The following is a 26965-nucleotide window of genomic DNA, read 5'->3' on the forward strand; positions in this document are numbered from 1 at the left end:
ATTTTCATTCTTTTTCCCAATTCCTTCTTCTTCCTTTACTATTTCCTTTATGTTTTCTTAATTTCTCCACCATCAATTTCTTTCTTTACGTTTTTTTTTAATTCCCTCATCTTATTTTAATGTTTCCTCTCTATCTTTTCTCAATTCCTTTATCCTCTATTTCTATTTTCTCTACATTTTCTCAATTTCCCTCACACCTCCTTATCTACTCTTTTTTTTTTCCTACGCGTTTACTCAATTCCCACATCACCAGCTTGTGTCGCTCTCAGTATTAGCATTACCTCAAGTGTTGGGAGTTGACAAATATCCTTCACAACCATTACAGCCAGAGTGGAACTGTGTGGGGTCTCCGGAGTAATAGCCAGACTAAGTGGTGGTATTTGTCAGGTAATGTTGCGAGGGTGCCTGTTGGGACTGTGTGAGGGGGGAGGGGAGGGGGAGGGGAATGATGAATGCTAGAGTGGGGTGATGGTGAGTGATGATGAGTGATGGTGTGTGGGGTGATGGTGTGGGGTGATGGTGAATTATGGTGTGGGGTTAATGGTGAATGATAGTGCGAGATGATAGCGAGTGAAAGTACATACACTGATGGTGAATGATGATGTAGACTGATGATTAGTTAGTGTTGGTGAGTGATGGTGAGTAGTAAAGGCGTAGTGGTGAATTATAATGACTGATGGTGAAGAACTGATGATGAGCGATGGTGAAAACTGATGATGAGTGACACGCTCACCTAACCTTCCTCCCACTACATTCCACAGCATGGTAATTGGGAGGAGCTACAATAGTCTAATCTAACACATGCAATGCCATGACACTTCAATATGTTTAATGAAGAGACACACACACACACGAGACAAGTAAGGTAACGCGATAGAAGTTTATTAGTATTTCAGGAGAAAAATAACCTAACCTAACCTTACCTAACCTAAACTAACCTAACCTAATCAAATCGAATGGAATCCAACATAACCTAACTAATGTAGTTTAAACGTAACCTTAACAACCCCAGCCTTACATAACCTAATCTAACATAAATTTATCTAACCTAAACTAGCCTAACCTAACACAACCAAAAATACAGCTTTGGCAAAAAAAAAAAGGCCCCAAACTTTCATTCTCTTGTCAATGAGATGAAATTAGAAATCTACTCCCGTTTTGGTATGCAGTGATTAGTCTAATCCTTACCAACGAATCTTGATAAGTTCTAATCACACTCTGGTTACAGTGTCAATTCTAATCTTTCTGTACCAACAAAACGCAAGTGTTATGTTGGTTGCTCTTGCTTGTATTCGAGCGTAAAATGTTTAGCCTTTTATCACTGTGTAGCAACAGTATTCAGTGAGGGTTTAATGAACGCTGTACTCGTATTTTCCTGTAACGGTCAAGTTTTAATGTTTCATATATATTCAGTTCGGGAAGTTGTTCTTATTTTCAGTTCCAGATCTAATGTGATAGATAAGATATACTGGAAAGAAATGAATATGTATTTTTTTTTCAGACGCTTTCATTGATTCATCCTCACCACTACACCAGCCATCAGTAGCAGCCTAGCATGCTCGTGTTTGATGTTTAGAAAGGCTAAAATTTTCACAGTTTTCTCGTCTTTAATGTATTTGCGTAAGACTCAAGTGTAAGGAGTTTTCCTGGAGGGTCTATGAAACTTTGATGTAATAGAATAGAAAATATTGAACTTTTATTTGATAATGTTCACCGATGTATATTTTTTTTTTCATCTTAAAAAAAAATATACATCGTCAGAATCCATATTATTTTTCACCTCTGCGAAATTTACACCGCTGTCTATGATTGGCTAATTAGTTGATACCCGAGAACGACCAATGTCAATGAGGATGGTTCACGGCCTGTACAGTATGCCTATATAAGTTTTCTAATGTTTTTTTATTTACGATGTTTTTATTATATCAGTGTTATTTAGTATTGGTTGTTAAAACATAATGTAAGAGCCATATCCTGTGTTATAGGATATAAGGTGTCTAACTTATAATGTATTGTATTAGGATTAGTTGGCAACCGAACCATATTTGTGTGGTGGTGGTGATGGTCATGGGAGAGCAGCGTGAGCCACCGACTGAACCGAACAGCACAGAGAACCAGGAACTCCAGGCCTGGTATACAACCGGAGACGTGGGGTACAAGATAGCCGCCGAGTTGTGCTGCGTGAAGTAATTAGAGATATTTGGACATGTTGATTCTATTGAAGGACTAGAATCCCCATTGTCGCAAGATCTGGCAGTGGCGAGTTTCTAGACGAGATCATACATCCTGTTAGATGTCATTATAACACCAGAAGGGAATTAAGAACTTAAGCGTACAGCCATAGTCACACACAGGACCAATCGCACGCAGAGTTACAACGAACACCTGGCGGGAATGTTGCAGGGAGTTATCTGAGGAAAGCTGGTTGAGACGGACAGACAGACAGAGATGGGAGGAACTAAGAGACTAAGGAAGAATAGAAAAGCGAGCAGTGATAGTTTGGTACGAGAAAGAAGGTTTATAAATGGGGATTAAAACAAGGAAGAGAAGAAGTCACGCGAAATAGAAGAAGAAAAAGGAAAGACGAAGAAGAAAAAAAGGGAAGAAACGAAGGAGAAGAAGGCTAGTTAAAAGGCAAATAAAAAGAATAATAATAAGAAAAAGTTTGAAAATAGATGAAAAGGGAGAGATAAAGGAAAACAAAAAGAGAAAGAGAAAAGGAGAGACAAAAGACAATTAACTGTGGAAAAGAAAAAAATGACGGAAGGAAAAAAAGGAAGAAAATAGAAATGGTAAGAGCAAGATTGAAAGCAAGTGAGGAAAAACCTGGACAAAGGAGAATAGAGAAGAAAGAGACTCACAAGAATAAAAGCAGAGTGGTATGAAAAAAAAACAAGAAAGAGAAGGAAGGAAGAAAAAAGAGAGAGAGAGAGAGAGAGAGAGAGAGAGAGAGAGAGGATTTTTATAGCGTAAAATACTAAGGTTGACAGAAAAAGAGGTTAAGAATAATACATAGTGGTAAATAACTCAAGAGAGAAACTAGAACCCATTTAGTACCGTTCGTTTCAACTTTTACTTTCAAACACAACTTTCCACCGAGGCAGAAAAAAAAAACACACACCCACACGAGACGAACTTCCAGTGACAAAGTTATGGTATATAGCTAAAGTTGGCTTTCATCCCGCATCCACGCCTTGACAATACAAGTGTTGTAAATGCATAGTGTTAAGCTTAATGTATACTTGGGATTTATTCGTTTTAGAGAAATAAAAACAATATTAATTTTCTCTCATACGTGTGATTTTTTTTCTGTATTTTCCTTTGTTTTTTTTTTATTATTTCCTTTATCGGTTTTCTTTCCTTTTCTTTCCTTTAAAAAGAGGACGAGGTGTGAAATGAAGATGGGAATACCTTATGCAGAGAGGATAGAAAAAAAAATTGAATGTGGACAAAAAAAACAAAACAAACTACTGCAGAAATGGTAGGAACAGAGAAACCAGTGACGGACAATGCAGTAGGAAGAGGTGAAGATGGTACCCTATAGACTGAAGAGGAAAGCATCCTTGTGGACCGTCAGTGGCACTAGTGGAGGAGGCGATGGTGAAGGTGTTGGAGGATGACTTGGTGGAGTGATTGACGGAGAGATGTGGAGAAGGGTGGAGAGGTGAGAAAAGATACCGAGAGATAAAAGAAGAGAGAGAAAGGTTTGATAGTGTTATTGTACAGCCGGGAGACTAACGAAATGGACTGTGGATATTGCAAGGGGATTAAGTTAATGGAATAATTTTATAAAGTCACAAGAGCTGATAGTAGAACAGAGGTTGAGGGGGATGTGGAGGTCGGTGAGATGCAATGTGCCTTCATGAGAGAGAGAGAGAGAGAGAGAGAGAGAGAGAACAATGAATACTGCTGGCATTATGTGACAAGACAAGGAGAAAGTTTTTAATTAAGGAAAATGACAAGTTGTGCTGTGCGTTTGTAAATCTCGCGAACATAGAAAACAAAGTCCTGAGAAAAGTGTTGTGCTGCTGCCTAAGGAATAAGGAGATACGGCAAAGAACGTGCTTAGGATGGTGGAGAGGATATGCGAAGGAGCTAATTAATACAATATTGAAGAGAAAGTTAGTCTACATCAAGGTTCAGCGTTGAGTCCCTTATACACATTGTGATGGTGATGAATGTATTAAGTAGACATCAACGACTGGTGTTTAAAGGAGATATTGTTTATGGATGATCGTGTCAATAACATGAGATACTGCGGAGCTATTGAGAGTGTTGCCATGGTAAGGGAGGGTGTGGGACCAGGGTTGTGGGTAGGATAAATAAGAAGATGACTTAAGTTCCCGTAATGATAATCTTACCGGTTCTTGGTTTGGTTAGGATATTAGGTAAGTTTAGGTAAGGTCTATTGTATGTTCTTGGTTTAATAAATATGAAGTACTATATCTATTAATGGTACAGGATCATAAACTATCTTTATGATGAATTAAATGCACACCAGTTACCCCCCGCAGTCTGATAAATATTCTGAAACTTATAAAATTTCGAGTCAATTGCATAACTCTTACACATATTATGGCGCCCTATCTATACCTAAACTTCAAGCAAAAGACTTTAAATCGTCGACCAACATGCCTCCTAACGCGTACCTTCCTGCTGCCATTTATATTACAAAACATATAAACAAGATGTTCAATTTACCAGAGTATACCACTTTCCCTTCACAAAAATTATCTACATTATTACTGTACCACATTATACTTGGGCACACACACACACACACACACGCACACGCGCACACACACACACACAGAGTACACATATAAACTGTAGAGAATAAAATACATATATAGCTAATAAACCTCACCAAAGTGCACAAATAGTATACGAATACGATGCTGCCTTTTCCTTGGATATATAAATTGCCATAAGTTTCAAGGTGATATGTGTGTGGAGTCTCAGGTGAGGAGAGACTGTGTTATGTTCTGAAACGTCGAGGTGGTTTTGAGAGGGACACTGTTACCATGAGCAGGAGGGAGCGATTCTCTTTAATGTCACCCAACCTAAATAAAATATTGTTTTCACCTACAAAGACATTCGTCATTTTTAGGGACTTAGACATCTTATAAAAGCCCAGAGCTGTTATTTTAAGGAGTCAATTGTGATTTTAAGGAATATATTTATCGTTTGAAGTGACCTAATTACTTTTATGAGTATTACAATATGTTTAATCAAAGTCTTAGAGAATAAATTACCAGCTCAAGATGGTATAAAAATGTAGCATCAATGCATTTTCCTTTCATTCAGTGACTTTCAAAAAATATGACAAAAGAATACTTTATTTTTACTAACTCAATCAATGCATCCTGCCAAATTCTGAAATAAATATATTAGGCCTCACCATTTCCTCCAATATGTCCTGGAAATCACCTATCGTTAATATAACTAAAGCTGCCTCCCGAAAGTTGGGAATGCTGTACAGATGCCGTAGCTACTTCACTCCTGAGCAGTTGCTCCAAGTATATAAGGGATTTATTCGTCCTAACTTGGAGTACTGCTCTCATATCTGGGTGGCTCTTCTTCTGTCCAACTATTAGATAGGGTGGAATCAAAGGCATTTCGTCTTATTAACTCTCCTCCTTTATTCGACAATCTCTCTTCCCTTTCTCTTCGCCGCAATGTTGCTTCACACTCTCTCTCTCTCTTACAAACGGGCAAAGTTCGGTGGATTTGGCATCCTGTGTACGGCCGGCAAGGCCGTGGGCTCGTAACACACGTCTTGCCCGCGGTGCCCACTGTTTCTCTGTGGATGTCGGTCACACGAGAATAACCCGTTAAAGTACCTCCTTCTTTCCTCACACAGCCAAACTGTGGAATGCTCTGCCTTCTTCTGTTTCCATACTTATACAATCTGTTTCACTTTAAAAAGCTGGTTTTCCGGCATCTTAGTGGTGTAGATTAACACAGTATAACCCTTTTCTTCTCTATTTTCAATTTCTTCTGTTCATTTTATTTTGCCCCCCAGGCCCCGTTGTGGGTCGTTTGACCTGTACCCGGGTGGGCTAATTCTCGTAAAAAAAAATATCAAATTATCAGGTTCTCAGTTTATAAAGCGAGTAGAGCAACCCATAACGTTTAGACATCAGATAGAATAAAATTAGGATATTTTAAAGTGAATTTCTATATAGGGAAAGCTATCATAACACGATTGATATCATCGAATTTTTCTTTTTTATATAAACAACCAAATGTAAAAGTTAAGAAGCTTACCAAACACTACAAGAAAGATTAAAGTAACACTGTAAAATGTTGGCAACTTTCACCAAACAAAATTTTCCTTAGATATTTGAGTCTTGACCACATAAGATGGACAGGAGGAGAGCTCTATCATACCTGAAAGAGAGTTACCCTGAAGGAGACACAGAAGAAGCACCAAATGTGTCGTCACTTTTCAACTCACATGAGATAAATTATAATACCTGAGAGAAAGTCCTTCCTTAAGTCAACAGATCATTAAGTCATCTCGAAAAGAAAGATATTCCGTCCTCTTAACATCCACAAAACTTAACTGCAGTAAGACGTAATGGCAAAGAGTCCAGGAAATACTAGTTCAGGCTACAACTTCCCTGAGCTGCAGACAAATAATATATACTTTTAGGTCAGACTCACAAACATTCATCCTTAGAAAGAACAGATAAATGTAAAAGAAAAATTAAGAGTTACGAATGTGTAAACTATGAACTATTTGATATTAATTTGATTTGTTCACTTGATATGACTGTATCTCAGCGCTTGGTGTAAGTAGGCTCAGAAACAATGTTAATCTGAACTCAATGTGTAACTTTAAGTGAAAGAGAATCGGGAATAAACTGGGAGAAAGGAGGTGAAAGCTGGATACACGCATATGCCAAGTGACACAACAAAGAACAAGAAAACATGGAAAACAGAGAGAATACAACAAAAGCAGAGATAATACAACAAAAAATTAGAGAATACAACAGAAAACGGAGAGAATACAATAAAAACAGAGATTGCAACAAAAACAGAAAGAATACACCATAAAACTAAGAGAATATAACAAAAACAGAACAAAACAAAAACAGGGAGAATACAATAAAAACAGAAAGAATACAACAAAGGAAGGAGACAACCTATTGAAACGAACTTCAATTACAGGCGAGAGACATCGGTGATAGAAAAATAAATTGGTTTCAAGAACGATAATACAGATTTAGGTTAGGTTAGGTTAGGTTAGGTTAGGTTAGGTTAGGTTAGGTTTGGTTAGGTTAGAATATTAAGTGGAAATATGTTGACTAATTTAGCAAAGCAGATGAATCCTTATTGATAACCGAGTCTTGTTTATATATGGAACTCAACCTGAACTGTATTTCTTAGATGTTAAATTACTCAGGACTCGAGAAGGAAATAGCTAATGTACCTTTCATTCTAGTCCAGCATCGTACTTTCGCAACTTTTTTTTTTAATTGGGGAAAGCAAAAACAAAAATAAAAGTTCTCAAAAGCTCTTCAAACTCTTTGGTGGAAAAAAACAGGTCTCCAGTGTCCTTAATGAAATATTCAAATCCACAAACACATCCACAATCCACAGTCGAGGGGACACAATTCTTACTTACAATTACACACTAGTAACAATGTCTAGATTTTCGAGTTAATACTTATATGTAAAATTGTCAAAGTACATTATACTCCCAGTTAACAAGAGAGTGAATAAGGACACCCATGACGTCTACCCTTCCTTCCATCATCCATCCCTTCGCCCATAATCCATCCCTTCGCCCATCATCAATCGCTTCGCCCATCATCCATCCCTTCTTCACCCGTCCATCGACCAGCTGCGTGAGGCGACTTCTCAAAAAATCGCTGGTCCAGTTTCCACCAAAGTTGGCATAAATCATCTTTGGGAAAGTTAGTGACAGGTATTAACGAACCAAGTCATTCACTCCCCATGGGTTCAAGAAATGGGAGGACCTTTCAGGGTAAAATTTTAAGGAACAAAAACAAAAGTGGATTATATTCTCTCAGGCCACTAGACGATATGTAAGGGTAAGAGGCATGTAATATCCCTTGGGGGAAGAGGATTTATAAGGTCTTTCAAAGTGGCCATAACAGTTGAACAATGTCAGGTATATTGGGTCTCTTGTTTAAAGTTATTTGATAGTCTGTCGTCCTTCGGTGCTTCGCCACTCGTCGTGTTGTTTGTGGAGGAACATTAGTACGTGTCCTCCCGCCTCACCTTTAGAACATAAGAATGGAGGAAACTGCAGCGGGCCTCTTGGTCCATACTGGGCAGTCCCATTTACACCCAACCCCTATTGCTCATATATCCATCCAACCTATGTTTGAAGCTATCCAGCGTATTCGAGTTAATGATGATATTTGGTAACTTGTTCCACTCATCCACTACTCTATTTCCAAAACAATTCTGGTCACCGTATTACCGAACGGATATAGAATCCTTGGAAAGAATTCAGAGAAGAATGACAAGACTAATCCCGGGCATTAGGAACCTTGAGTACAGAGACAGGTTAAAGCATCTTAATTTGCACTCCCTCGAGAGACGTAGAGCGAGGGGCGACATGATAGAGGTGTATAAATGGAAGTCAGGGCTAAACAAAGGGTACATTACAAAGGTACTCAAACTATCCAACAAGGAGCGAACTCGTAACAATGGTTTTAAATTAGACAAATTTAGATTTAGGCGCGAAATAGGTAAACATTGGTTTGGAAATAGAGTAGTGGATGAGTGGAACAAGTTACCAAATATCACCATTAACTCGAATACGCTGGATAGCTTCAAACATTGGTTGGATGGATAAATGAGCAATAGGGGTTGGGTGTAAATGCGACTGCCCAGTATGGGCCAATAGGGCCGCTGCAGTTTCCTCCATTCTTATGTTATGTTCTTATATCAGGTCACAAGATTGTTTGCAAGACTAGCTCCCCCAGTACCAGATCTATAGTTATTCTATATGTTGACTCTGTGTTTTTTATGTTTTTTGTATCGACAGCTTTTGTCAATCAAGTAATCAACTCCACGATCTCACCATATGTAACTTATCATCTCTGTTTATTGTATATTTTCAGCATTCTGGCTGCCACGTTATCTTAATATATCGTTAATTTAATTATTAATATTTTTATTTTTATCATTATTATTATTATTATTATTAAACACACACACACACACACACACCACCAACATCGTCGCCACCTGGTGTAAGTGATGCAAAAAGTTGATTTCCTAAACTCTCATTATAGTGACGCAGCTTTAATGTCTCATCCACTTAGCCGTTTTACCTCCCAGTCCATCTACATACGAGTTTTTTTCATTATTTTTCTCAGCCAGCCACTCTTATGTCTCGAGTATTTACGCTGTGCGTGATATGTGTGTATGTGTGTGTGTGTCTTCAACATGATACGAGTATACACATGCATGCGTATATACTGTACATATAAAAGCATATACAGAAACAAAAAACACCCACACAGAAATACATACATACAAACACATACACATACAGTACATATTCTAAAATACACACATTTACAAACATATATAACCATAATCATACAACTTCACCAGGTGTAAAATGCACAGCAACTTACATATACATACAATACGCACATATGAGAGAGGGGATTGAGGTGAACACATAGGCAGAGCGTCGTTAATATTTACCGTATGCAAGGACTTAACACTACCACATAACAAGAACCAAAATACATACACTTTTGATATCAATATAATATTACCAAAAGAAAAAAAAGTCTAGTAGAAATATGTAATAAGAACAACTAATGCGATTCTAATTTTAATGCCATCTTTTCCAATTAGATTTGAATACCTATGAATACATTATTACGTTCAATTAAAATATTCGATCCTGAATATTAATAGGTCGACAAAACTGAATTATCTTTCTTTTTTTTCTGAGCTGAGGAGAAGTGTGGCTCTCTTGGCCAAAGTTAACATTACGTTTCGTTTAGACCATTTTCTTTATATATCGCCCTTTTGTCGATCCACATTTCCATATTTTTTCGGCCTACGTAAAGAAGGAGTTGGTTGGGGGAACACATGATGTAACTTCTGACGAAAATTATTGACATTACTCACAAATTATTGAGGTATATGTGTAGTGTGTTCATTTATTGTGTTTTTCAGTAACCTACAAATGACGAGTTGAACCAAAAGGAACATAAAAGTACATAACAAACAACAATCCGTCATGACAGCAACATAATTTTTTTTTCTATTTTCTCTTTCTTTTGTTTTTTCCATAGTTGTTCAAATTAAGTTGATTCCTCGTGTTGGTGTATAAAACTGGCTTCGGCGAAAATGAAAAACAACAGCAACCAATCAACGTCGGGTTTGCATATGCTGATTTCCCGTCCAGGTAACACACTGTAAGCCACAACCAATCATCGAAAAGTTTGCAAATAATTTCTGGCGAGCAGCTAATCACTTTTAGCTGCCAAAAAAATTTCACTTGGCAAACTTCTCATTTATGAATATCTACATAAAGTAAAAGTTACCTGGAGATGACACATACCCCCACACCCCACACCCCACCCCTCTCCTAGCCCTATCCCCCCCATCTGCCCCCTCCTTCCCTCCCATGGGCCTGTAAGTCATATAGGCCTTAACTGTGATGGGCCTCACAGCACTATGTCCATGCGCTGTCCCAAAAGAAAGGAAAAAATCAAGGAAGCACAACAAAAAGCCACAAAAACATCAGTATCACCATACAAGGCTGTGCTGCCGATAGGGACCCCGACTCCTGCGGTCACTGCACGGACATACAGAGATGTAGTGATGGTAGGGACCCCGACTTCTGCAGTTACTATGGTCCCTGCAGCCACTACGGACTCTACATTCTAACCAACATGATTGTCAAACACGCCCATGAGGAGGATATTCTGCACCCAGACTGCTTTCAAACAATACTCGAAAAATGCTTACGCCACCACAATCTGCCTATCCAAAAACTGTTCAGGGCAACATCCTTAACCTCGGAGGAGACAACAGTAGTTTTTGGTGTGGGTGCACAAGTACCCGCACCAGAGATTATACATGTCTCTAAGATTCCAACAATCACAGAGGAGACAACAGTGGTCTCTGGTGTGGATGCAGAAGTACCCACATCAGAGATGATACCTGTCTCTCAGACTCCAAGCGATCTATCAGGTAAACACCTGAAACTACAGTATGCATCTACATACCAGACCACATCAACGAGGACTGTACACGTGATGAAGTCGCTAAAGGAGTAATTGATTACAAGATGAAATGGAAGTACTGCCACTCCACTTCCGAGGCGGACATCCACGAGGCCATTAAACAAAAACAGGTCGATTTAACAAACTGCATCAAAAAGTCATCCGATCGGATGATCAAAAAATTGATGAATGGACGACGCACAGAGAACAAATCACGAAACCCACGGATCCCCCCAAAACCAAGAACAAGAAACACTGGACTCGCTACGTAAGGCAGTGAAAAAGATGCAACATAACGTCCTCCACTGGAGAACTAATAAATTCAGTTTGTCCAGCCAATACAACCAAGTTGACACAGATATTATACTCAGCCACTACTCCAGATATAGCAATAACAAACGGCAGATGCTTCCACAACTATTTCTCTTAACAAGGCCCTGTAACCTTCAGCGACCACCTACCTATAATCATAACCATCTCAGCAACACCAATAACTATACCAGCTCCACCACAGAGGATCGACAAGCAGACCGACTGGGAACTATTCAACGAAAAAGCTACAGCCAAAGTTGAGGCCAAGGGCATGACAATCCTGCAGACCATAGACAATCAGCCGGGGAACAAAATAGACAAAGAAATTAACACATGGTGTGAAGCCATAGGAACAGCCTACCAGGAGTCCACTCCTCTCAAACGCAACAGAACTCTCCCACACCCACAACAGACTCCAGAACTCATCGCCCTCACAAACCAGTTCCAACTGCTACAACAGAGAGCCGAGACCTATGGTTGGGACATCGTAAGCTACAATACATACAGAAGAATACGGGAGGAAATAAAAACAAGATCTCTGGAACAAAGCAACCTTAAATGGACCAAAATAGTTGAACAACTCTCACATACATACAACGATCCAGGAGAGTTCTGGCGTCGAGTTAAGAGACTGAAAGGTTGCAGCCGTAACGAGTCATCATATATAACTGACCACGCAGGAAGTAAAATATATGACGATCAAGACACAGACCCATATTCAGGGACATGTGGAGGAACATTTCCGAATCACAAATGAAGAGAACAGGGGATTTGATGGTACCCACGAGGAGCTTGTCCTTGATGAACTCCGGGGCCAGACACACTGCACTCAGCCTTCCCCTGAAATCATATGGGAGGATCTGAGAGTGGTCAGCCCACTGTCCTTCAAAGACTCCCACCAGATAACGACAACAACCATACATGGTTCCCAAAAAGTTACCAAATCTCAAAAGGTCCATTACCACCCCCGATCTATACGGCCAGGCAATAGACAACCTCCCTAGACCAGCATCCGCCAGTAGGGTCGGCGGAATATGAAATAAGGCCCTCAAAACACCCATATATGGGATAGGGTAGGATGTCTAGTGCCTGTACCGACAGACAATAACTAACCCATGACACAACCCTAACACACCATTAGCTTAGCTCGGCGGTCAGCCCGCCCTCTCTTACCTCCTCCTAAATTTCTTCAATTTCCGAACTATAACTTCCTTCCCCCCACCTCTAATCTTCTTTCACCCTTCATTTCTGTACAAAAATAAATAAAATAAAAAATCATATAAGAACAGAGGCTTCTCAGAACATCATCCACCCACTGAGATGATTTATACCGACTGGTGTGATAATTTGCTGAAAACTGGAGGTCAAATTATGATTACACACACACACACACACACACACACACACACACACACACACACACACACACACACTAATACACAAATCAACACAGACAAAAGAAGTTAGTAAAAAATAATAACAAAAATCTTGAAAAAAATTAAAAAAGTCAATATTTCGACTCTAAGAGAACTGTTGTCTGGATAAAACACAACATTCTTCAACGTTTCTTTATCCTGTCCACTCCATCGTGAGGACGGCAGCACGGGAGTTATACGGACCTCACTTAATCTGTCTCCCGTCGTAGGTATCAGCTGTGGACGAAGACGCCGGAGAGGAAGGACGGCTTCTCTATCACCTGTCAGGGGACGGAGTGTTGGCCAATCATTCACTCTCGTACTTCGCCGTCGACCCCCAGACTGGCGCCCTGAGGCTACTACGGGTAGGTACTGTAGGTTCGTTTATTCTCTGTTGTAGGGACTCGGTGGTAAAGGGGTGTTGTTGATGTTTATTGATAAAGTTCTTTGGTGGTGAAGTTTCTTGGTGATTCTTGTTGATGTTTGTCGTTGAGGTGTCTTGGTGAAGTGTTTACATCTCTAATAAATATCATGTTAAACGCACTGGTAACATAAATATCATGAAGTAAACAAGAAAATTACTACAGAATATCAGTGAGGCGAAAAGGGAGTTTACATCGCTTAGTTTGTTCATCATATTCGTGTTCTATGAATTTTTTATTACCAGTGCGTTTCACAAGTTATTTTTTACTTCTTCAAGAGCGGAAATTATCACACATCAACACAGAAAAATTATTAACCATTTGCATATCAGAAATTCAGAATGCGATAGTTTGTGAAGTTTCCTGATGATTTACATGGGTGAGAGTATTTGGCTCATTACCTGGTGAGATTTTCTGCCGAGGTCAACACAAACATGCACATACGAGGGTCTTAGCACAACAGGGACCTTGTACATGACTTCAGGATCCCAACAGTGCTTGTCTTTACAATAACCATGTTGTTAGGAGGTGCAAAATTTGGTGTTAAATTCAATCACCTTGTTATTACATCTCATTGTACAATTGCGTCATTTAACGCTGACGTCTCTCTCTCTCTCTCTCTCTCTCTCTCTCACTCTCTCTCTCTCTCTCTCTCTCTCTTTATCATTTACATCGCCTCATTATTCACCCTCTCCATCATCATCATCTTACTTTTTTTTCTACTTTCTTCCACCACGGTGTCAGCCATTGGACAGGGACCCCCCCGAGGGACGGTCACAGTGGCGACTACGTGTGACGGCGAGCGACGGGCGAACAGAGGCGACGACCATGGTACACGTCAACCTAAAGGACATAAACGACAACGCGCCCTTCTTCCCCCGCACCACATTACATGCCGCTGTACTCGAGAACTCTGCCAAGGGTAAGTAGTGTGAGCTCAGTACCTAGGTTATCTGTGCTGCCTTTAGAGACGGTTCTGGCTTTCGAAATCCTCAGCTACTGTCTACAGTGTATAGAAAACTTTATAATTTATCTTAAGAAACTTTATTATTTATCCTTAGAAAACTTTATAATTTATCCCTTTAATACTTTATAATTTACCCTCAGAAAACTTTATAATTTACCCTTAGAAAACTCTATAATTTATCCTTAGAAAACATTACCCTTTACCTTTAGAGAACTTTGAAATTGTTTCTTAGAAAACTATTTACCATTTATACTTTAGAGAACCTTCTATATTGTGAACCTTGTCAGTATTAAGTAGTATTAACACTTACACTGTCATCAGTATATCCCTTTGCTTAAAACACTCGATAAGTTAGTTATAGATCAAACCACCCCCACATAACGTCACACCACCCTCCATGACGCCACACCACCATCCATGTTGTCACACCACCCCACATGACGTCACACCACCCCACATTATGCCACAACAACCCCACATAACGTCACAACACCCCCACATGACGTCACACCACCCTCCATTACGTCACACCATCCAGGACGCCACACCACCCCATCTACCCGCCCAGGTAGTACGTCACGTTCGGTAAATGGTGTTTACAGTAGAGTGAAAATATTTCTATTGTTTAAAACTCATACATCTGTCAACATATTACTCTCGAGAAAAACTGTTTTACAACATTATGATTGAACACGCGTACAGTAACACTGATTAAACAACAATATACTTTTCAGTGACGAGTAATCTGGGTTTGTTGCAAAGTAAACGACTGTAATAAAGATTTACCACTCATGCTGATAATGACATACGTTAGCGCATATAGATTATATTTCTTACATGACAGGAAATATAACACAAATTTCGATATAATATTATATAGTGTACCTATTATAAATATCCTCAACTGTATGTGTAACATTATCCGAGTATCAAAGTCCTTTATACAACTTTCAGTCATAGGCTCGGTTGATTTACATTGATATGGAGTTTATTTCATACCATTACTATAAATATGCCAGAATAAGAATCCGTGATAATCGCTCTTTTACTTAAGGCTCTCACCATAAGAATGTTTCTCTATCTTATTTTCATGAATCTTTATGATATTTTATATATAATTATGATAATATTTTAAGATATATTTTCAGATAGTATATTACAATGTAAAGTTCTCCTGAGTCCCAACCTAATACTCTAAATGTACAAGAAAATGTAAGAGAGTATTACATAATGCGTGACTGTTTCTGATACACTTTCTAAACTTCATGACCAGATGTTGTGAAATATTTTACATATCTTCTTTTCAACTGATTGATGTCACCACTTACGTGTACTACAATAAACAAATGACACAACACGATGGAGATGTTTATCTTGAATACAATAAAAAATTAAACATTAAAGTTAATGTTTATTTATGGCATTAGGTTAACTACACGAAGTTATGCAAAATGCATTTACCTCTTTCATTGTCTCTCTCGTGTGCTTATGTTTCTTCTTGCAGTTCTTACAAATGTTAGTCTTAACGTTAGGGATCTAATGAATTATGTTAATTTAATAAAGAGGCCAAGTGGATTATCACATTCCCGCGGTGTTCCTTATGCTCTCTATATCCAGTATCGTGAATAAAATAGTTCGCGTAATATTAAGAATGATAACACTCACAAAACACGATAAAGAGGTGTGACGTCAGCAACTCTGTGACTACATTCTTTTCTCGACGTAACACTATATGGACTCTTGAGACTATAAGGTTCATCCCAGGAGGAACAGAGGTCAGTGTCCTCAACTCTGTGGAGGGAAAAAACGTCAGGATCACCCACAGCCCTCGACGATGTTATACGTAGTTACTCAATCTTGGCTCTTTTTTTTTCCCCACACTCTTGACAATAGAGAAAAGTTATTATCTTCATATGATACTTCATTGGTGGTGGTAGGAGGTGGTGGTGGTGGTGATGTAGGAGGCCGGGTTGTTTGTTCTGGTTGCCTGAGTAACAGGCATAAAAAAAACCGGTGTTGTATGTTATGGGACACCAAACTCAGGGACTTTCAAGTAAAAAAATAACCGGCTTGTAAAACTTTCTATATTTATAGAAGGTAAATTGTCTGTTCCGTAGGCAAATTGCTGATATTGGTGCTTCAAACTTCCAAGAGTGAGAATAATATGTGATGCCTAAGTGGCAAACTTTTGCTTAGATATCACAGAAGGGATTTGCGTTAGGATCAATGCGAACACTGTAGTTGGGTGACCGCGAGTGTTCTTAGTGTGGCTGCCACCCTAGAGCAGAGCAAACTGTCGTCTTACTGTGGGAACACACTTTTTAGCCTACTTGAAACGCACTCAACCACCTGTGACAGAGACAAAGGCCCATTTAGTCTCGTACTGATAGCTACAAAAATAGTCCCATTCCAAACATTGTAAAAAGCATCAATGATTCATAGATAACTTTTGTTTTCACTCCTTACTTATTCCGTATATATAACTACACTGAAACGCCTCGAACGGCCCTTTCCCCAGTGTCACAGTTTGTTATACAGTATATGCACAACTTGAGCCCTTACTGAATTTCCAGATTATATCCGCTGTAATTTTCAATAAAACCGTTAATTGATAAATCCTGATAATAATATGATCACCATTATTATTATTATTATTAACTAGGTGATCCAGTAAGCTCGACAAACATAATTTGAAAGCCATTTCCCGGAAGTGTGGGAAGAGGCGTTGTTCGCTGGTGAGGCGATGATTGAGTTTGTCTGACTTCTGTGATTGGAAAAGTTGTGGCTGGTTCTGGGGGAATCCCCGTATATCACCAACCCAAAATTTATCCAAAGTTTTACAAAGAGAAATGAACATCGTATCACCGTGGGTGGTGGGACTTTAAACTGAATTAAAGATTCGGTTTAACTCTCTCCCCTGTTGGGATAACACTCTTAAGGTAACAATATTCTCTAGTTGTATACGAAATTTCTAGCCGGCAACTTCGCTGGGTGCATCCCTCCCTCACCCACTTCCAGAAACACACAAACCAGGTAATTAATCAGTGGTCAGCCAAGGTGCAAAGTCAACGATTATTCCCGAATACGTTAGCATCGATAAATATATATTCAAACATTTTAAGTAATCCCCCCGCCCCCCCAAAAAATAAATACGACAACTATGACTTTCTGAAATACTAGCTTGATCTCTGAGAGTCCCTGAACTATCAACACGCCCAGTACTGCCCAGTAAGACCCTTCCATAATTTACGCTCTCACACTAATACTGAAATTAATCCATCCCGTCCGTGGCAAGTTACAGAGTGGCTACTAAATCCATCAAGGACGGACGGACACACGGACTCATCGAAAACATTGCTCTCTGATGACGATTTGCAAAGGTCAACAATGAAATTCTGAAGAGGTGAGACTCTGACGGGAAGAAGCGGGGAGGGAGAGAAATGTGATACACTCATAGACGGCGTGGGGGAAGGGGAGGGGGAGACTTTCATATAGACAGCGACTGGACCACAGGCGACCACAAAGACCGTGTAAGGTTAAGTGGGTCCGACGTCTGCGTGAACGAGTGAGGGCATCACGTTGACTCATTGATAAGGGAGGGACACCGACGTCCTCAAAGATGGAGGGGAAAAGCGTAACTTTCCTTTAAAACTGTTGTGGGATGCGAAGGACTCCAGATTTAACTGACGAATAAAACGATACTGGATGAATATAATAACTTGGACGTACCTGAGATATGCTGTGCCAATGTCCCTCGAAAAGCTATTTTAACTTACACTCACCTGGAAAGAGAAAAGAAAGAATCCCACACACACACCTCTATATGATTAGTCACACTTAACTTATAGGAATAACTAAGGCAGAACCAATAATCTTAAGCATTAGTTTATGCTAAATGGATGACTAAGAGAACTTATTCAATAAGTCATGAATCCAACAGTGGTGTTATTAGTAGTTACCTTGTGCTGGTGGTCGCGGGAATCCTGGTGCCGTCTTTACAGTTTTGTAACACCTTAAGACACTTGACGACAACTTGCTGCACTCCATGACACAATTTACACCGTGCGATAGTTCAAGATACTTAACAACACTTTACGACATTAATAACACTTTACGACACTTTGAGAGACTTCATAGCACCTTACGACACTTTTCAACACAGCATGACAATATTCTATGTTGCTTGGACCCTTGAGAAGTACTCGAGATTTTGATACTGACGGCCACTTTACAACACTTTACGTTACTTACGAACACGTTATTATACATGTGATCACTTCACAATACTTATTAAAACCTTACGGCACTTACAGCACTTTTGGGTAAACAGAAGAAAATGGCGTTAACACTTGCCCATAAGTTCACCCTTCCCGGGGACCGAACCAGGGTCCACTCCCTTGCTTGTCGTGAATGCTGACAATGACACCAAAGGTCGCCACTACGTAAATCACGACACTTGTAACCAATCTATAACACTTTCAAACACTTCATGACAGTTAAAAACACTTTACTATACTGATGAACGCTTTACGATACTGTACTTTGCAGGCCTCGTCATTTTCAGTCTCTTCACCGGCTATTGGTTTGTTTAACAGTGTTCGCGTACGTCCTCACCGGCTCTAAGGCAGAGACTTCTGCTGACATTTTCATAAATCCGAAACCGCGAAATGAGGCAGATTCAAGACTTTAGCGAACCGGTCAAACCTCGTCCAAGTGCTATAACGGACTGAGTTTGGTCTTGTTTCACTCATTCGTTTCTCCTTACAAGTAGCTTTATATATCTTTGTCTTTTGTTCTGTTCTAATTATAAAATATAAGGCAAAATATTAAGCAAGATTATATGCCAATATTTTAGTTCGTATTACGGTTCGTTTTTTGATGATTGAGTCTGATGTTTCGAACAGCTGTTCCTGAACCCTAGAAACACCTACGTCATCGATGTCTCAAAGTGTTGTCAGTCAAGTGGTGAAAAAACGTATCCAGAATTGTTTATAATGTTTATCCTGCTTTATCTGCTTTTTAGAAACAAACAAACAAAAGGGAACAAATTAAAATCTGATAAAACTTTATTAAACATAAAAAATAATGGTAGAACACATTTTAAAATATTTTCTTATTCCAAAAGTCAACGCTTTCGAAAACGTGTATGTTGTCGCTTGATCAAAGACTATACAAGAAAGACGTAAAAGCAAGGCGGAAACCGCGTAAGCCACATAGTATATAGTTGGCCGCGGGATCAACAGATGGCGTTAGTGTGCAAGGTGCGGGTCCCTTGTACGTCGTCTGTTTGCTTACACGAAGACCATGAGTGGGCGTCATCCTCACCCGTGTACCGTATGCACACGTACAAAAGCCAAAAGCAGATCACCCTGAACTTGTGTTTCACGTTTTCACGTGTATATGCATAGTTAACACAATATATGAATGTTGGGGTGTGTGTCGGTTTGGCACCACTGTAGTATCGGTCCCAACGGACTCGGAGCTCAGTTCCGGTTCAGACGATTCGCTGCGAGGACATGTCCCCCCCGTCATCTTCGCCAAAATGGACTACGGACGCGGCCTTTACTTATCCCCGGGCTGGCACTGCCCCCCTCCCTCCCTTTCGGACCTAGATTTTATTTGGGACCTTGCCGATAGATGGCGCTGATTCTGGCTTTGCGGCGCACGATTAATTCAATAGCTTTCATACGAGCTTTCCTATCTTTCGTGTATAGTCTTTGTCCCAGACCACGACTAAACCAAGGTTACACAGTCTCCCAGCGTCATATCCGTCAAATAGTGACTGTAGAAGTGTGTTAAACTTGCCACCCAATCTTTTGTAGTTGCATTCAAACATTTCCCCTTTAAATATTGTCCATATTAAAGTAATTTGAGTGATGTATTCTCTCATATAGAAACATTGTTCACAGTGGACGGATGGTACTATGGTAGTGAAGGAAACACGACATACCATCACGTTCGTAACTAAAACAAATTAATGGACAGGTAATAGAAACAGAAATAAATATTTGTTTAAGTTATTTATCCCTGCTAACGTGTTCGGGGATAATCTGACCACCTAATAATTGCCTAACTTGTGGGGGTGGAGGTGAGGACGTATGAACCCAGCGAGACGTCCAACCTGTGTGTCTGCTTATGAGTAACGTGGACTCTACTTCACTCTACATTATCCTCAGTCCTTTCATTCCATTGCCGACTAACATGATGGGAATGCTTTTAATTCCCATAACCACATAACTAAATACCTTCACCACACACACCAGTCCAAGCTTCTCTCCCCCACTGCCAGGTCAGCGCCCTCTCCTCCCTAACCGCCATATCAACGCGCAAATCACACGTTGAATGACACTAGTTGCTCAGTCTATGGGCGCCAGGTTCATCAGGGATCACACAGTAAAATCAATGAACAAAACTGTCCAAGTTTTTTTTTTTTTTTTCTCACGAAAATGGTTCAGGTCATCAGAAATACATTACGAAGTTCTGTATGAAAAAAATAATGCATTTTTTTTCATATCAAGGTCCACAAAACCGAAGTAAATCATTGTGTCATGTTTTATTCCTCACTAATACTTAACGGTAATGCAAGAAGATATATAAAAAAGTTATCTTAGCCCTTTGATCTTTATATGGTATGATAAGTTCACCAGAAATGGGTTAATTTTGCATAATACTCATACGAAGTGTAGACACGAGTGATCTCTCTGACTTCTATGTAAGATTGAAGTAACCTGTACCTTACCCACACGTAAACTAACAGGACCTGTACCTCACCCACACGTAAACTAACAGAACCTGTACCTCACCCACACGTAAACTAACAGGACCTGTACCTCACCCACACGAAAACTAACAGAACCTGTACCTCACCCACACGTAAACTAACAGAACCTGTACCTCACCCACACGTAAACTAACAGAACCTGTACCTCACCCACACGTAACATTAACAAGACCTGTACCTCACCCAAATACACCGTGGTTAAATTCCTCAGACACACCGTGTGAACTCGGTGTATAAATGTCGTCCAGTTTAATGCCTCAGATCTGTTAGGTTGAAAAATTCCACCACTTCCAACTGATTGTCTCCGACTCGTTCGTTTAAACCTCGAGTTAACGTTCCAGAAGACTTGCTTGAATATATATTTTAATCGTAATGGATTAAATGTCTCAGATACACTGTGTTAACTATCTCAAACGTACCGGGTTAACTATCTCAAACGCACTGGGTTAACTATCTCAAACGTACCGGGTTAACTATCTCAAACGTACCGGGTTAACTATCTCAAACGTACCGGGTTAACTATCTCAAACGCATTGGGTTAGGTATCTCATATACATCGATTTAAAAGTTCCCAACGCTTGTCTTCGGTGACAATGTTTCAGTAACACATACAGAGAGAGAGAGAGAGAGAGAGAGAGAGAGAGAGAGAGAGAGAGAGAGAGAGAGAGAGAGTATGTCGTTAGTGATCATCTTTCACTCGGTACCCCTCCCGTAAGAAGCACGTCGAGTATCTTTAGGTTTACATTACCCACACCCGCTCCTACCCGACCAGGGACCAGCGCTAGGAAAAACAAGAGGCTGCTCTATAATCATGAAAAGTTACTCAACATCAATAAAAAAATAAGAGGTTTAACTTAGAAAAATATAAAAGGATGACACATTATTATTTTTTTTTTTTTGCGACATTATCAAATACAGAGAATTACACTTACCTGTACAGATTAACCTATAGAACTTGACGTGTCTCTTAGTCGAGTAAACAGAACGAATATATCAGCCTGAAATTGATATACAGTAATCAAGGCATATGATATTCTTGTATTAGTATTTTATAAAGCGATAATTGGTTTATATACATTATATTGATGGTCGCGAATAGAGCCATACATGTGAAGGGGATCTTTAGGGTTAGGTTAGGTTAGGTTAGGTTAGGTGGAAAATGCTTTTACTCTCACAGCTACGGAGGAAAATAGTTTTACTCTCACACCTACGGAGGAAAATACTTTTATTCTCACACCTACGGAGGAAAATGCTCTTACTCTTACACCTATGGAGGAAAATACTTTTGCTCTCACACCTATGGAGGAAAGTGCTTTTACTCTCACACCTATGGAGGAAAATACTTTTACTCTCACACCTATGGAGGAAAGTGCTTTTACTCTCACACCTATGGAGGAAAGTGCTTTTACTCTCAAACCTATGGAGGAAAGTGCTTTTACTCTCAAACCTATGGAGGAAAGTGCTTTTACTCTCACACCTACGGAGGAAAGTACTCCTACTCTCACACCTACGGAGGAAAATACTCCTACTCTCACACCTCTTACTCTCACACCTACGGAGGAAAATACTCCTACTCTCACACCTCTTACTCTCACACCTACGCAGGAAAGTACTCCTACTCTCACACCTACGGAGGAAAATACTCCTACTCTCACACCTACTGAGAGACTGGAAGCGGTTTGTGAAGCACCAGTCACTACTCCCTACATATACACTGGCTTGGGTAGTCCTGTAGTAGCCTTGTAGCTGGGGTAGTCCTGTAGTAGCCTTGTAGCTGGGGTAGTCCTCTATTAGCCTCTTAGATGAGGTAGTTTTGTTCTATCCCTCGTAGCTGATTTAGTGGGTCAGCAGATCGATGAAAAGTTTGACAATGAGTTCTTAAATTCTAGCGACAGCTGGACTCTCTCTCTCTCTCTCTCTCTCTCTCTCTCTCTTATTATTAATATACAACACCACTCCTATCCTCCATTAGCTTACCTCCCTAATGCCACCATGTAAACCTCATTAGAATGCTATACCACGCATAGCTTAAGCACCCACCTTCACCCCCCACCCCTCCTACCCTCGTCTTCAGGCAGCCGCTAAATTCACACACCTCAACAAAGTCATCGATTCTTCCTAAACTCCAGCGTTAAAGCTCAAGGAGGGAGCAAGGAACTAAGGGCGTGTTGTTCTCCTCCAGTTTCTTGTTGCCTCGTGGGGGAATGAAAAAGATTAATGACCAGTGAAAATGAACTTGGTCCTAGTATTTGATGATGACAGCCCAAGGGATGACTCTCCAAGACAAACATCCACTCAGAGATCCAACTACCAACACTAACTTTCAGTAATTCATCATAACACTGAGGAATTATAATGACTTCAATAGACTTAAAGTATATGTTACAGTCAACTCATTTACACCTGGTTCCCACAAGAGGTTAGTTACGTCCACTAAAACTTCAAAATTAAATGCAAATAATCTTTCCAATTGTCGGTCTTGTCGATGATTGCCTCCTAATAGAACTCGTCAAATCCTGTGTTATTTTGGTTCTTCTTGTTGACGCTTCTCTTCATGAGTGTAGTGGCTGGTGGGTGTAATGCTCGCCTCCTGGTTGGATCTCTGAGCTCCTCCAGTCTCCGAGGTAAAATAGGGCTATTTTTTTTTTAAGGATTTTGGACATAGGTTAATAAAAACGACAGATTCGAGACAAGAAATCCATATGTTGTCTTAGAGTGTTTGTGAAGACTACTTAATCTACCTACCATCTGTGTTATTTTTTGTATTGGGTTAATTAAAAGCTAAGCTCAAGGCTACACAGTTTCGATTTTTTTTATTGTTTTATATAAATTACCAATATTTTTTTTCAGTGCACGAATATAGATTTCCTCTTTCAAAACCTAAACGATTGCTTTCATCAGCACTTTCAATCATTCTAAAAATAGTGGAACTATTTCGTTTGTTATTATTAATAAAGAAAATCCCGGAGCTTTCATTTGATCCCTGTATTGTCATATTTCCCAACAAAAAAGATTGGTGGGCGATATTATACATGTACATATATATAGATATATAGGAAGCCACCACGATGAAAATAGAACATAAGCGTCTCAACCACTTTCATATACATCCTCAGGGAACAGATGTAACCGTCTGTTCCCTGATGCTTGAACCATTTACGTTTTATATTCCATCGTGGTGATCTACAGTACATGGTTTCCTTATATATACACTGTTTCTTCCATGGTTACCTGATGAATATTTCTATCATAAACTATTTGAGAAAATATAGTGCATCAGTTTGTGATTATATGTTCCAGACATCGTATATGTATATAAACAAACAAGAGAGAAAGCAAAAAGGAACATGCAAATATAATTACATTTGGGTATGCTGACTGTGCTGCCCATGTATTAATACATACATATGGAGATATTATCATTCGTGTATGCACTCACGCATTTTCCGGGACATGCAAATACATGCAGCATAAATTTGTAACTGACAACGTAAACACGGCACCGGTGACCATCTCTCTTTTACATACATTACCGTCAACAAAAAAAGAAAGATATAAATATGAAAATTCGTTGCGCACATCACAATCAAGGCAGGGCAGGCGAGCGGAGAAGGGCGAGCAATTTACCATGACTCCTGCCTGGCTTGTAGCGTTTACGTGAGTCGAAAATACCAGAAATTTTTGGGGCTCATTTCATCTCCTGTGAGGTAAATGAACCGCCAAGTGTTATGTCCGTTGAATACCTCAGGAAAGAAATTGTTGTATTTTCCTTAATTTCTTAAAGAGAGAAAAGGGCAGTATTGTTTCTTCCTCCTGATTATTTGAATATTTCTCTGTGACTTTATGTAAACTTAGAAAGAAGGATAAACATTGGTCATTGGTCGAAAGTAAACCAGGTCAATTTTGGAGTAATATAGACAGCAGATGGGTCAGGGTCAGGTTAAAATGTCACTGATGCAGGTCAAATTATAGTTGACCACAGTGTACAACTTAAATCATGTGCAATTCAGTGTAAAAAAAATGTGTATAGCTGAATCAAATTTAATTTTTCAGTGTAATTAAAGTATTTTATAATGATCTTTATAGAGTAAATTGTTGTGCAATAAGGTGATGAATGTACAGTCACAATCCAAAGTTTCGACACCCCCCCCTGGATGGGTGTTCGCCGAGGCCAGAGTTGAGGTAAGGCTGGGTGATCGGACGCAGACTAGTTCAGCAATGTGGTAACGAGGCATAACGATGGTGAGGTTCACATTCCACCACCACAACACTCCGAGACTCATAGCACACGAGCACAGGAAGGAACTTATTACGAACTTTAACATGGCATGAACTTGCATAACAAATGCATTCACAACAATAACATGTTAAGATTGGAGCATGAAAAACTTTGCCCGGTCCCAAAACACTGGTTTGGAACCACTAGATGCGAGTCCTCGTATTACACGTGAATCATCAGGGCAGCATATATAAAGGGTGGCCGGCGGCCGAATTTCGTCAAGAGGGAGTGAGCTGTCAGTCGACAAGGTGAGGCCTATACATGTACAGTATAGATATTACCATAACCCTGTGAATATTATGGTTTCACACATCCTAGGAATTCATATAGTCATGTTAACAATATCTAATGGTGTATCTGTAACACATTGGAGTATTTTGGCTTGGAATGTTGCACTTCACATCAATCATGGTGTCACCCAATCACTTTTTGTCTGGTCCGGAGCAGCGACTTTGCCCAAGACCTCGACCCTCAGCGTAGATGCCTGGCCGTGTGTCATCACTAGTGACTACTTCTTGGTCACTTGCCTTGCTTCCTGTCTACTGCTGCTTTTAGTTTTTAAATTTCACTTCATAATGTCTCGGATTATGAGAGTTATGGCACAGAGGTCACCACTATTACAACTAGTTATGCATATGATTATTTTTTATATTTCACCTGAATGATAAATATCTATGACATCCTAATCATGGTGTTTGGTAACTTGGAGCTAATGTCCAACAGATATGGATATTCTGGCTGGAGAACGTGGGCTACGTCCACCTAACACGACGATGATTGTTGACTGTTAATGTGCATCTTTGTGATGGGACTTATTCTTTGTCTGTAGTAATGTCAAGATACTTTTAGTCCATCAACACTTGATGTTTATCAATAGTCATATTTCATAACTGTACATGTTATGGTAAAGAGAGAGAGAGAGAGAGAGAGAGAGAGAGAGAGAGAGAGAGAGACATCAAAGCCGTGTGTAATATAACTGAAGTTTTCTGAAATGAACAAAACAAAACAACAACCTAATCTAACCTAACCTGACCTATACAAATCTTTCCAAAATAAACTAGATTGCCATTTCCTCAGCCCTTCACTCCCACCAATTAACAACTCTCTTTGCCCAGCCACCGACAATTATTCCTACATTAATGCCAATTGTATGTAATTAGTCAGGTTTATCTAATTAGAGCTTTACACGCTCCTGCCCCAAAGGTGTAATTAAACCAAGGCGACTATAATGATCACTAAATAGACTTTGATGTATCTATCTATCTATCTATTTATATATCTATCTATCTACCTATCTATCTATTTATCTCTCTCTCTCTCTCTCTCTCTCTCTCTCTCTCTCTCTCTCTCTCTCTCTCTCTCTCTCTCTCTATCTCTCTCTCTCTCTCTCTCTCTCTCTCTCTCTCTCTCTATTCATTATTGACTTATACTTATTGAGTGACTGAATAAGTATTTTGAAAGACCAAGAAACTAAAAATAAATTATCTTAAAGTGAAATTCAAGGAGGAAATCTTTGACCCTTGGCGCTCATATATTAACGTAGGGATGTTTA

The 26965-nt window shown here is 39.6% G+C and overlaps 1 protein-coding gene across 1 annotated transcript in view; it reads left to right on the forward strand.

Moving 5' to 3' along the window:
* Positions 1-26965, forward strand: part of LOC121874808 (putative neural-cadherin 2) — a 103456-nt gene that overhangs the window by 12407 nt on the left and 64084 nt on the right. The window contains exons 2-3 of the mRNA XM_042379095.1: positions 13195-13329; positions 14131-14308. Of these exons, the coding sequence (XP_042235029.1) occupies positions 14215-14308 (94 nt within the window). The 5' untranslated portion in view covers positions 13195-13329; positions 14131-14214. The remainder of the gene's footprint in view (positions 1-13194; positions 13330-14130; positions 14309-26965) is intronic.

The sequence above is a fragment of the Homarus americanus genome, unplaced genomic scaffold (assembly GCF_018991925.1).
Source record: "Homarus americanus isolate GMGI-L3 unplaced genomic scaffold, GMGI_Hamer_2.0 scaffold56009, whole genome shotgun sequence".
Lineage (NCBI taxonomy): Eukaryota > Metazoa > Arthropoda > Malacostraca > Decapoda > Nephropidae > Homarus > Homarus americanus.